Here is a 12,172-nt window from a genome sequence, read left to right on the forward strand (position 1 = left end):
CACATGACTATAAACAGTATAATTATAAGCTCCTCTCCAGTATAATTATCATCTGATAGTTTATGTTTTATTTGTAATATATTTAACTATTGGATAAATAAAAATAAAATCATTAAATAAAATAGTTTTATTTAATTCATAATATTATAATACAATATGCATAATATTATAATATTATATTTATTTAATATAATATTTTATAATTTGATGAATTTATTAATATTTAATTGTATTAATAGAAATAAAATTAATATATTAAAATACACAATATTATTAATTAATTTAATTTATAAATAATTTGTAATATTATTTTTAAATTTGTGTTGAAATCATTTTATCATTTGTTGATAAAATTAATGAAATTATGTAATAGCTTTATCTGTTTGCATAGTTTCTTTAACATGTTTTTCATTTTTCAATCTTTATTTAATATATGATAAAATTCGTGGTCAAATATAACCTGTAAGAATACAAATGTATCGAATGTAACGATGAATTAAGAATTAATTTATTATTTATTATATTAATGGAAATTTTGCTGTTATAATAAGAAATATTTTTTATTAATTGAGGTATTTATTATTTTCAATAATTTATTATTATTTTTTTTAATGATTTATATTTTAAAACCTATAAATTATAAACATAGTATTTAAAATAAACTATTGTAAAATAATATTTATGATTTAATTTTAGAATATATAGAATGGCAAAAAATAAAATACAAGATAAATTTACAAAATTAAAAAATAGAACTATTAATTCAAAAAAAGAAAATAAATTTAAGATGTCTATATTGAATATTTCAATTACAGTGTTATGTATTGCTATTGCTACTTGGTTTAGTTATAAAGGATATTTAGAAACAAGAGTAAATACTCCATATGATATAAAAAAGGTATATTCTCTTTTGTTCTATTAGTTTTCAACTAATAGATAATAAATATTTTATTTTGACTAAAAATTTATTTTTTTTTATTTTTATTAAATTATTTATTATTTTACTAATATTTATTATTTTATTTTTATTAAAAATTTTATTTTAGTTATAAAACTATTATAGTTTATTTAAAACTATTACATTATATATACTTATATATAACTAATATATAATTACATATGTTAATAATAGTTAGTTACAATCTCAGGACTGGATATCCCAGATAGATATTGGGGTACTTATCGATCAGGAGTTTATTTTGGATTAAGAACTCGAGATCCACATTCTTTAATAACAGGATTGATGTGGTATTTTCCACATTTGTTAAGGCAAGATGGTAGTGGCCTTAGACATTGGTGTGAACAAAATGATAAACTAGATAAGTAAATAAAATTTATATATTTATTTAATACATTTTGACAATTTTTTATAAAATAATTATATTTTAACATTTATTTAGATATGCATGGATGGAGCATGATGGAAAAACATTTGGTATTCAAGAAATAGTGGATAATTCAGCTATTTTAACTACTACATTTATTAAAACATCTGGTGGTAAACATGGAGGAGATTGGACAACAAGAATTGCTGTAACTTCTAAGAATCAAATACGAGATGGTGAAGAAATATCATTACTTTTCTATACTGCCATGGAAGAAAATATTAAAGGATGGATTAAAGTTAATTTAAATGATGAAAAACAATTAACAAGTATTGAGGGAAATACTCAAAATTTGGGTTCATTTAGTATAAATCTTAATATGATACAGGGAACTGTAGAAGAACACTCTTTTTTAGTAACAGTTGTCTCTGGTTTAAATGTTTTGAAAGAAACTGTTCTTCAAAATCTTAGAATAGCATCTCACAAAGGATCATCAAAGAAATATATAGTTTTAGCAGGTGAACAAATACCATTATCAGCAGATGGAAAAAAAAGAGATGCAAACTTTATTGCAACACAAGTAACAGGAAGAATTCCTTTTGAAATTGAAATTAGTTATGAATCAGGTAGTTTTATTAATAGAGTTGACAAATTAACTGGTCAAAATTATGATCGTGCTCTAGAAATACATCGGCAATTATTCGATGAAAAATTTGAGAAAGTCTTTAAATTAAGATCAAAAGGTTTTACAGAAGAAGAAATTAAATTTGCTAAAATGGCATTATCAAATATGATGGGTTCCATAGGCTATTTCTATGGTAGTTCACAAGTACAAAGTCAATATACTAAAGGACCAGTGCCTTACTGGAAAGCACCTTTGTATACTTCAGTACCTAGTAGAAGTTTTTTTCCACGAGGATTTCTATGGGATGAAGGTTTTCATGGTTTACTTATTTCAATTTGGGATTTAGAAATTGAACTAGATATTATAAATCATTGGTTCGATTTAATGAACATAGAAGGTTGGATTCCAAGAGAAATGATTTTGGGTCAAGAAGCTTTAGCTAAAGTTCCAGAAGAATTTGTAACTCAAATAAATACAAATGCGAATCCACCTACGTTTTTTTTAACATTGCATTTTATACTTAAGCATAAACAAGAAGAAGTATTGAAAAAACATTTTCAATTTTTATATAATTTATATCCTCGTCTTCAAGCATGGTTTAATTGGTTTAATACTACACAAGCTGGAGATATATCAAGTACATATAGATGGCGAGGTAGAGATGGAACAACCAATAAAGAATTAAATCCTAAAACACTTACATCTGGATTTGATGATTATCCAAGAGCTTCTCATCCAAATATCGACGAACGACATGTTGATTTACGTTGTTGGATTGCATTTGCTGCTGATATTATGTATCAGATTAGTGAAATATTAAATCATCCAAATAATAAATACCTAGAAACTTATCACTATTTATCTGATAATGATTTATTAAATAAATTACATTTATCGCCACATACACAAACTTATGCTGATTTCGGATTGCATACAGATAAAGTATTTTTACGAAAATCATCTTCGCCTTCAAGATCACATATACAGCCATCGGAAACAATACGAATTGTTATGGAAGATCCGACTTTAAGATATGTTGATTCATCATTTGGATATGTTTCATTATTTCCATTTATTTTACAAATTATTAATCCTAGATCTCCGCAATTGGGTAAAATATTACAAGATTTAATAAATCCTGATCTATTGTGGACCAAATATGGTTTACGATCACTTGCAAAGATATCACCATTTTATATGAAATATAATACTGAACATGATGCTCCTTATTGGAGAGGAGCTATATGGATAAATTTAAATTATTTAACAGTAAGAGCAGCATATTATTATTCCAATATTGAAGGACCATATAAAAGTGAAGCAAAAAAAATTTATCAAAATTTGAGAAAAAATTTAATACAAAATGTTATAAAACAATATAAAAAATCTGGATATATATGGGAAAATTATGGTGATATTCATGGAGAAGGTAAAAATAGTCATCCATTCACTGGTTGGACATCTCTAGTTGTACTACTTATGGCAGAAATTTATTAATTGTAGAATTGTATTATAAATAATTTCATTTATATGTATATTATTTTATTAATAGTAAAATTAAAAAATATTGCTGGGAATATTTTATATAAAGGATATATATAAAAGGATTTATATAAAATAAATATTACTAATGTGAATATTGACTATATTATTGTTATGTATACAAATGTGATAATATCTGTAAATTATTATAATCACTTATGAATATTTTTTTGTAATAAATAGAAAAATATTTTGTAACACAAAATATTTATTCATATTCATATATAATAATCATATAAAATTAATTATCTATGAAATTTAATAGTAATTTTAATAGTGATCTCAAATAATATCATCAAATTGTATATTTTTACATTTTATATTTTTATATTTTTATACTTTTATATTTTATAATAATTTTCTAATTATATATGATATATGATAATTATAAATTATTTAAATAAGTATTAAAATAAATTCTTAGTTTATGTTTAAATTATGTATAAGTTTTATTTTTAAATTATAATAATTTTATTAAATATAATTATTGTATTTTCTAAAATTTAAGCAATAAGAAAAAACAATTTTAAAAATAATGTAATCAAATAAATTTGATGAATGAAATCTTGGCTATAAAAAAATAATACTATAATATTGTAATAAATTACTTTAAAAATAACAATTTTGAAATTAAAATTTAAAATAAATGTGATTTTTTAATAAGTACTTTATTAATATTTATAATTAATACTTTTATTATGTATAATAGTTTAATAAATATTTAATAAAAATTATTTAAATTTATACATATATATGTATATTTTAAGAAATTAAGAAAAATATATAATAAAAAAAAAAATTAATAAAAGATAAAACTTTATTATTTCTGAATTTGCTAACAAATATGAATAAGCTATTGGCAAACCTGCTAGTAACTAGTAACTACTTTTATTTCTCTTAGTTGTAAATAACTGTCTTAGACCTCACCAAAGAATAGGTGTGCGACTGTGGGGTTACAGTTGTGAATTTGTATAGTTTTTACATAAAATAGTGAAATTTTTAGATAATTATGGAGCCATATGATGTAATAATTAATCAACCCGTAGTTATCGATAACGTAAGTAATGCATAAAAATTTGTAATCTTTAAACATTTTTTTTTCCTTTATATCGATGTGTCAAATTGAATTCTACCATAATGTCGGCTTTTGTAACGCTAATAATTTCATATTTTTTCTTTAAAATTATGATTATTATTTCTATATATAATCATTTAATATTTTAATAATTTATATAATCTTTTTATATTTATTTTATATCATTTTTATTATATTAATATTTTAATATTCAAATATGTTATATGTATTAAAACTGATCTATTAAAAATAATTGCTATAGTTTAAAATCAATAATGATTCAATGATGATACTATATAATTCATTTTCTTAGGGTTCTGGTGTAATTAAAGCAGGATTTGCAGGTGATCAAATACCAAAATGTAGATTTCCAAATTAGTAAGTATATATATATATATATATAAATATTTTAATACTATTGTATTATCATAGAATTAATTGACAAGTAGTAAAATAAAATCAAATATAAGTTCTTAATATCTTTATTTTTAATTAATAATATTGCTTAATTTTTAGTCTATGATATTATTCTAATTAAATTGATAATTTTTTCTAGTATTGGTAGACCAAAACATATACGTGTTATGGCTGGTGCTTTAGAAGGAGATCTTTTTGTGGGTCCAATAGCAGAGGAACATCGTGGTCTCTTATCTCTTCGTTATCCAATGGAACATGGAGTTGTTACAGATTGGAATGATATGGAAAGAATTTGGTCTTATGTTTATAGTAAAGATCAATTAGCAACATTTAGCGAAGAACATCCAGTTTTATTAACAGAAGCACCTCTTAATCCAAGAAAAAATAGAGAAAAAGCTGCAGAAATATTCTTTGATACATTCAATGTTCCAGCATTATTTGTTTCAATGCAAGCTGTACTTAGTCTGTAGGTATTCAGTTATAATGGATTTACAATTTTATTTATGTTATGATGTTTTATATGTTTTAATACTGTTAAAATTAAATGTTGAATAATATTTTTATTATGTGAATTTAATTTAAAGATATGCCACAGGAAGAACTACAGGAGTAGTTTTAGACGCTGGAGATGGTGTAACACATGCAGTACCTATTTATGAAGGTTTTGCTATGCCTCATAGTATTATGAGAGTTGATATAGCAGGACGTGATGTCACAAGACATCTTCGACTACTTTTACGTAAAGAGGGTATTAATTTCAGAACTACAGCGGAATTTGAAATTGTTAGAACAATTAAGGAAAGAGCATGTTATCTTGCTAGCAATCCTCAAAAAGAAGAAACTATTGAAACAGAAAAATTCCAATATGTATTACCTGATGGAAGTTACTTAGAAGTAATAATTTATGTTATTTTTTAAAAGTACTTGTTATTTATTCTATTTATTTGAATAATTTGATTGACAATATCTTTTAAACTTATATGAAAATTTTTTATATAAGTTATATGAAAATATATAATATATTTAGAATATATTTTTATAATAGATTGGTCCAGCAAGATTTAGAGCTCCTGAAGTGCTTTTTAGACCAGATCTAATTGGAGAAGAATGTGAAGGACTTCATGAAGTTCTAACATATTCCATTCAAAAGTCTGATTTAGACTTAAGGAAAGTATTATTTCAAAATATTGTTCTATCAGGAGGATCAACACTATTCCGTGTAAGTATAAAATTAATGAAATTTTTTATAGTATTTTTTTTATTATAATAGTTATATAAGTATTAATATATAAAGAATTAAATTTTAGAATCATTATAAATATTTTTATTTTGTGTTAGGGATTTGGTGATAGATTATTATCAGAAATTCGTAAAATGGCACCAAAAGATATAAAAATTAGGGTATGTAATATTATATAATAAATATTATTTTATATTTAATTTCTTTTATTAAAAATGTTGAAATTCAAACATATAGATATCAGCTCCTCAAGAACGATTATATAGTACATGGATTGGAGGTTCTATTTTGGCTTCTTTAGATACTTTTAAAAAAATGTGGGTTAGTAAAAGAGAATATGAAGAAGATGGTATAAGAGCAATTCATCGCAAGACATTTTGAATTTAATTCAAAATGATTTATATCATGTCAAATAATTTAAGTACAACATATAAATAATGGCACAGTCGGCATCAGATTCGACATGTACCGTATTAACTATGCTCTTTGGATGCTTTTAATATTGCAATTTTTTTTTTAAATATTGCTTCAATTTCTTTTACACGAAAATATATTCCAAGGAATCATAAAATGTTCATATTCCATAAATTAGAATAGGAAAACATAATACAAAAAACAATATAATAAAACTTACTTATACTCAATAATTTATGTAAAATTTTTTATATGCAAATATTTATTTAGTTATAATTTTTAAAATAAAATTTTTATTATATTTTTAAGCAATTTCATTAAGATTCCTTGGAAATGTACATAAAAGTTTTCAAAGTTAGATACATTTTAACTTTCGAAGTTAAATGTACTTCGAAATAAAACTAAGTAATATGTTTAATAATAATGAAATTATTTTTTTCAAAATATCATCTTTCTAAGTTATAAATTTGTTTTTTTATACTATTTATAATTTTATATTTAATATAACAAAAATAGAATTTTATTAAAACAAATATAAAATGCTTTGATTAACAAAGTTATCGTTATAAAGAATATAATGTAATTTCTATTTATAGTAACAATTTTGCAAACTATTTGTAAATATGTATGCTTTGGTAAAATAAATCTATAAACTCTTTACATATGTACTGATTATATCAGTTTTTATGATGAAATAATAATTACAAATTTATATTCTATATATAACAAATATATAATAGAACATGTAATTACATAATAGAATTAAAAAATTTGAAATTATTTGATAGTAATTTATTGTAAAAATATTAAAAATATATCAAAAAATACTTGAGTTTTTTTTAATAATCATAAAATCATCGAAATATTATTATTTGCGATTATATTTTCTTTAAATATATTTTTATATTTATAAAAAAGATTTATAATTTTGTTATAATTTTTTTATAATTTTGTTATTGTTATATTTATAGTTTACACATTTAATTTATTAATTAGGCTATACATTTTATTTATATTTTATATTTTATTTTGTTTACTATCATTATTATTATAAATAATAAATTATAAATAATCAGTATTGTAAATGTAACAAATATAACAATATTTATATTGTTTATTTTTATAATAAAATAATAAATTATTATTGGTACAAATTATATCAATTAAATGTGGAAAATATATTTTTAAATAAACAGTATAATCCTATATTTTCAATTAAGAGTTTAAAATGTTTAATTTTATATAAAATTTATATATGTAAATATATCTATATACCTATATAATAAATAAGTAATCGAATATGGCGATGCCTATGGTGACGCATCGTTTAGTAACATCTTATTTGTACAAATATTTTCAAATAATTTTAATAGACAATCTAAAATAAATATTGTTATATTGTTTTCTTATTTCTTAATAATTAGAATCTGCAAATCTGGATGAAACTAAGGAAAAGATGATCGCCGCCTCAGAACCGGTGGTAAATTAAATATTTTTTAGGTTATGGTATAATTAATAAACATATGTAATTATAATTTTAAAAAGTATTGTTATTTTTTAATATTGAAAATATTTATTAATTTAATAAATAACTTACTTATTCATTTTATATATTTTATATATTTTTATAAGGAATATATTCCTGGTGGAAGACAAATAATTTTACGACATCCTGAATCAGCGACTAATCAACAATTATCAAACAATCAAACAGTTGAAGGAGAAAGTATTTTATTACAAAAATTTAGTCAAGTAAACATTTCAGAAACTTTACCAGTAAGTATAATCATTTTATATATTAGTATTTTAAATATTTAAAGTTTATAATATATATAATTTTTATTTATTTGCTATAAATGTAGAAGGAATTTTGGATTGTACGTGAAAATGATACATGTGGTGAAGAAGAATTATATTGTTCTGGCAAAATTGCAATTCATTCAAAGGGTAATCAAACTACAAGAATATTGCAAACAACTTATACTTGTGAAACAGATATTAAACATGCATTATGGTGTAAATTTCATACTAATATACCTGATCATTTAGTAAAAAGAAAAGAAATAGATGAGGAAAATTATGATAAAACAATAGAATGCATTTGTTTAATTGATTCATATACTCTTAAAGTATTTACCAATATTGGAGAAGATTATGTATCTAGTTTACAATTTCAGGTAATATTTTGACTAAATTTATTTATTTAGTGAAATTTATAATTAAGTTGTATAATTTAGGTATCTGCTGTATGGGCAACAAAATATGGTATTTTATTAGAAAAAACACAAGTCCCTATATCAGAAATAAGGTTTGTTTTTTATTTTTTAAGAAATTTATACATTGAAATTGGAATATGAATATTAATAATATAATATGAATTTTAATCAATTTTAGATATACATCATTGGAAGGAAATAGATTACAATTAAAAAATGATATAAATTTACCAATAGTATTTTCTCTTACACATCCTTTAGATGAAATTTGTCCTGTACTTATTAAACATGGTATCATATAAATTTTATTATAATCCTTCAATTCTATGAAGAAATATTTAATATATAATTTTATTTATAGGAAACATATCATATATGTATGATTCAAATCAACAAATTGTATTTACTAGTTCTGAACCATCTTTGGCTGTGATATATGATACAAAGACTGGATTACATTCTGTATATAAAATACGTAAAGCTTCAGTAGAAGAATGTCAAGTAGTTTGTGGAAATAATGATACTACTACTAGTATATTTAATCAATCAGCAAGTGCATCACCATTAAATATTGGAAATAATCTTTCCTATAAAAATACAAATAAAGGACATTTAAGTATATTTGGTAAAAATGATATTTCTTATTATTTAATTCGAAAAAAATTAAAATATTTATTTAACAAATATATTTATATTTTAGGAGTTCCAAATCCACAATTTAATCTGGGATTAGGAATATCAAATAGTCCATTTGGTTCTCGAACATCTTATACTACTACTTGCTCTGGAGGTCCTTCACCTTCGCAGCAACAACAGCAACATTCAAGATCTCAAAGTCCAATGGCAACTATTTCGCGTTGTCAATCTCCTACTCATTCTGCTTTTTCACCTTTACTTAGTGCACCTGCAAGTTCGATTATTCATCATACAAGGTTGCAACAAATGACTTCTGTATTAAATCATACACAAAATAGTCTTCTAGGTAGCTGCAGTAATATACAGTTACAGGATGTTATATCATCAAGTAAACCTTTGTATCCTGAAATATGTCTTGATCATGTATGGACTGAAAATGTTGGAATTCCAAAGTATATATCATATTTTTATATAATCGTTGCAAATTTTCTTCATATTTTTTATTGTTTTAAAAAAATATAGCATTATTATTTTTTAAGGGATATTACATCTAGTCGAGCATCAAAAGTATTTTTGTCATCAGATTTTGTGGGACAAAATTACTTATGTTATTTAGTTCCACATAGATCACAACTTTTTCTAGTAAGACTTGAAAAAACAAATAAACAACAACAAATTATTTTTGGCATGGTAACGAACATTGTAGCAAAGGGTGCTGTTAATATACCAGTCAGTATTATTATTTCATACTAAATTAAAATTACTAATAAATTACTAATATAAAATGTTTTTTATTTTAGAATTTACATATAATAGCAATAATGGATTTGTCAAATGGAGTGGTATTATATTCGGGTATAACTTGTATCGGAAAATTACATGTAACAGGAATACTTCCAAATTTAACTGGATGTAATTATTTTTTATCTAATATCAATCATAAATTAGGTTCTCCTTTTCCACGACGAAGTTCCTTAATTTCTCAAAATTGTACTATTTCTCATGATATTAAATTTGAAGAAGAATTACATTTATTAAGTCCTGTAGGTGGTAATTGTGCAAGACCACCTATTTTGTTGGAAAATCCTTTAGTAGAAACTAATTTTCTCATTTTAAAAGAAGCAGTCGGAAATAAAATTACTTTAGAATATGGAAATAAAAATTATTTTCGAATAACATTACCGACATCCAGTACCTCTCCTTTAGGTAAATAAATAATAATAATAATTAAAAGTTATATAATTATTATTTTATTATTATTGTTATTATTATTATTATTATATTCATTTTAATAATAAATTATTCTGTATTCTTTATAGTAACCAAATGTTTACAAACATTAAGAGGTGTTTTACAAAAAGATTTAGCAATGCAATTATTGGTAAAATGGTATGGGGCACGAAATGCTCCTGGACCTCAAGATTTTTCACCAGAACAGGAATGGTATCTTTTTCTTGTAGTTTTATTTACATTATTAGGATATGAAGTAGAAAAATTACAGTTAATTCAAACAAATGAAAAAGATCAACTTGGTGAACGCAATAGTCCTATAGTGGTATCAAAAAAGCAAAAAACAAACAATTCTGGATCTAATGATGACTGGAAATATATGACAAATTTTATAAAAAATGGAAGTTCACAAATCTTTATTTCAAATATTCTTGGTCTTCAAAAAACATCTAATATATTTCAAACGTCAGTATCATATATTACAGAATCAAGTAATACAGGCAAAATAAATACACAATCTATTTTATTTCCATATTTTCCGCTCATTCTATTTTCTTTACATCTTTTATATGAAGAATTAAAGTTAAATATTGTAATGTCAGAAAGTTTACCTTTACTCGCACAATTACTATATCAATTAAGTTTGGATTTAAGATTTGATATATATTCTCATCATTATTTTCTTGATTATCCATCTATCTATTATTTGAAAAATACTACATCTCAAATGAAGGATACAGACTTGCAGAAAATTATTATACCAAATTATGTACCATCAAAACCACCAAATGTGTTTGAAACATTAAATAATTTACTAAATGGAATAGAAATAATACCATTTCCTTATTTAAGTCAAGTAAATCCGAAGACAAAAAATATAATTTATTTAATGGCACTTATAGCAAATGAAAATCAAGTTATTATACATGAAATCGATAAATTTATAAAGCATATAATACCAGCTGGAAGTCGTATAGATTTTCAAGAAAGTGGAAATAAATTTGAAAAAGAAATATATAAAAATATTGAATGTTCTGCAATAGATAGAATAGTTTTATTATACCATGAATTAGGTAGGTTTTTCATCATTAGCTTTAATCATCATTAATTTTGAATATAAATTAAAAATTATATATTTAATGTTTTTATATTTATAGGTATGAATAAAAAGGATCTTGAAACATTACCTCCTGGTATATCATTATTATTAAAAGATATAATGTATAGATGTAGAGAACGACCGCCATCAAATTGGCCAATGCAAGCTTATGAATTAGTAGATCGACAAGATTTATCTGAATTAGATAAATCACCTCTATCAAATCATTTAGAAAATGAAGGAAAAAACTATTCAATCAAAGATCCTGAACAAGATGATGGCATGGAATTTGATGATGCCGTACGTTTAATTGTGTATATATATATATATATATATATATATATATATATATA

The 12,172-nt window shown here is 22.6% G+C and overlaps 4 protein-coding genes across 5 annotated transcripts in view; 3 read left to right on the top strand and 1 right to left on the bottom strand.

Moving 5' to 3' along the window:
* Positions 1 to 419: 419 nt before the first annotated feature.
* LOC102677647 (mannosyl-oligosaccharide glucosidase GCS1) lies at positions 420 to 3,697 on the top strand. The gene is made up of 4 exons (XM_006609253.2): positions 420 to 572; positions 697 to 898; positions 1,133 to 1,323; positions 1,401 to 3,697. Exons 2-4 carry the CDS (start codon positions 707 to 709, stop codon positions 3,445 to 3,447), a joined length of 2,430 nt encoding a protein of 809 aa, XP_006609316.1. The 5' UTR covers positions 420 to 572; positions 697 to 706; the 3' UTR covers positions 3,448 to 3,697.
* A 692-nt stretch (positions 3,698 to 4,389) lies between these two features.
* On the top strand, positions 4,390 to 7,418 carry LOC102677779 (actin-related protein 1). Its single transcript, XM_006609254.2, has 7 exons — positions 4,390 to 4,549; positions 4,881 to 4,945; positions 5,124 to 5,450; positions 5,569 to 5,878; positions 6,030 to 6,203; positions 6,323 to 6,385; positions 6,462 to 7,418. The coding sequence occupies exons 1-7, from the start codon at positions 4,502 to 4,504 to the stop codon at positions 6,603 to 6,605; spliced, it is 1,131 nt and encodes a 376-aa protein (XP_006609317.1). The 5' UTR covers positions 4,390 to 4,501; the 3' UTR covers positions 6,606 to 7,418.
* Positions 7,419 to 7,820: 402 nt separating this feature from the next.
* LOC102678793 (anaphase-promoting complex subunit 1) overlaps positions 7,821 to 12,172 on the top strand; it is an 8,454-nt gene continuing 4,102 nt past the window's right edge. The window contains exons 1-11 of one of the 2 annotated variants that reach the window (XM_006609262.2): positions 7,821 to 8,118; positions 8,271 to 8,414; positions 8,501 to 8,815; positions 8,876 to 8,946; positions 9,033 to 9,145; positions 9,216 to 9,479; positions 9,555 to 9,942; positions 10,030 to 10,219; positions 10,291 to 10,696; positions 10,810 to 11,793; positions 11,878 to 12,119. In XM_006609262.2, the coding sequence (XP_006609325.1) occupies positions 8,095 to 8,118; positions 8,271 to 8,414; positions 8,501 to 8,815; positions 8,876 to 8,946; positions 9,033 to 9,145; positions 9,216 to 9,479; positions 9,555 to 9,942; positions 10,030 to 10,219; positions 10,291 to 10,696; positions 10,810 to 11,793; positions 11,878 to 12,119 (3,141 nt within the window). In that variant the 5' untranslated portion in view covers positions 7,821 to 8,094. Of the gene's footprint in view, positions 8,119 to 8,270; positions 8,415 to 8,500; positions 8,816 to 8,875; positions 8,947 to 9,032; positions 9,146 to 9,215; positions 9,943 to 10,029; positions 10,220 to 10,290; positions 10,697 to 10,809; positions 11,794 to 11,877; positions 12,120 to 12,172 lie in introns of both variants that reach the window. The other variant, XM_031514941.1, reaches the window with a different exon arrangement.
* Positions 9,316 to 12,172, bottom strand: part of LOC102678522 (F-box/LRR-repeat protein 7) — an 11,894-nt gene continuing 9,037 nt past the window's right edge. The window contains exon 5 of the mRNA XM_031514942.1: positions 9,316 to 9,329. The gene's annotated coding sequence lies outside the window, so the exon portion shown is untranslated. The remainder of the gene's footprint in view (positions 9,330 to 12,172) is intronic.

This window comes from Apis dorsata, unplaced genomic scaffold (assembly GCF_000469605.1).
Source record: "Apis dorsata unplaced genomic scaffold, Apis dorsata 1.3 scaffold_52, whole genome shotgun sequence".
NCBI classification, from domain to species: Eukaryota; Metazoa; Arthropoda; class Insecta; order Hymenoptera; family Apidae; genus Apis; species Apis dorsata.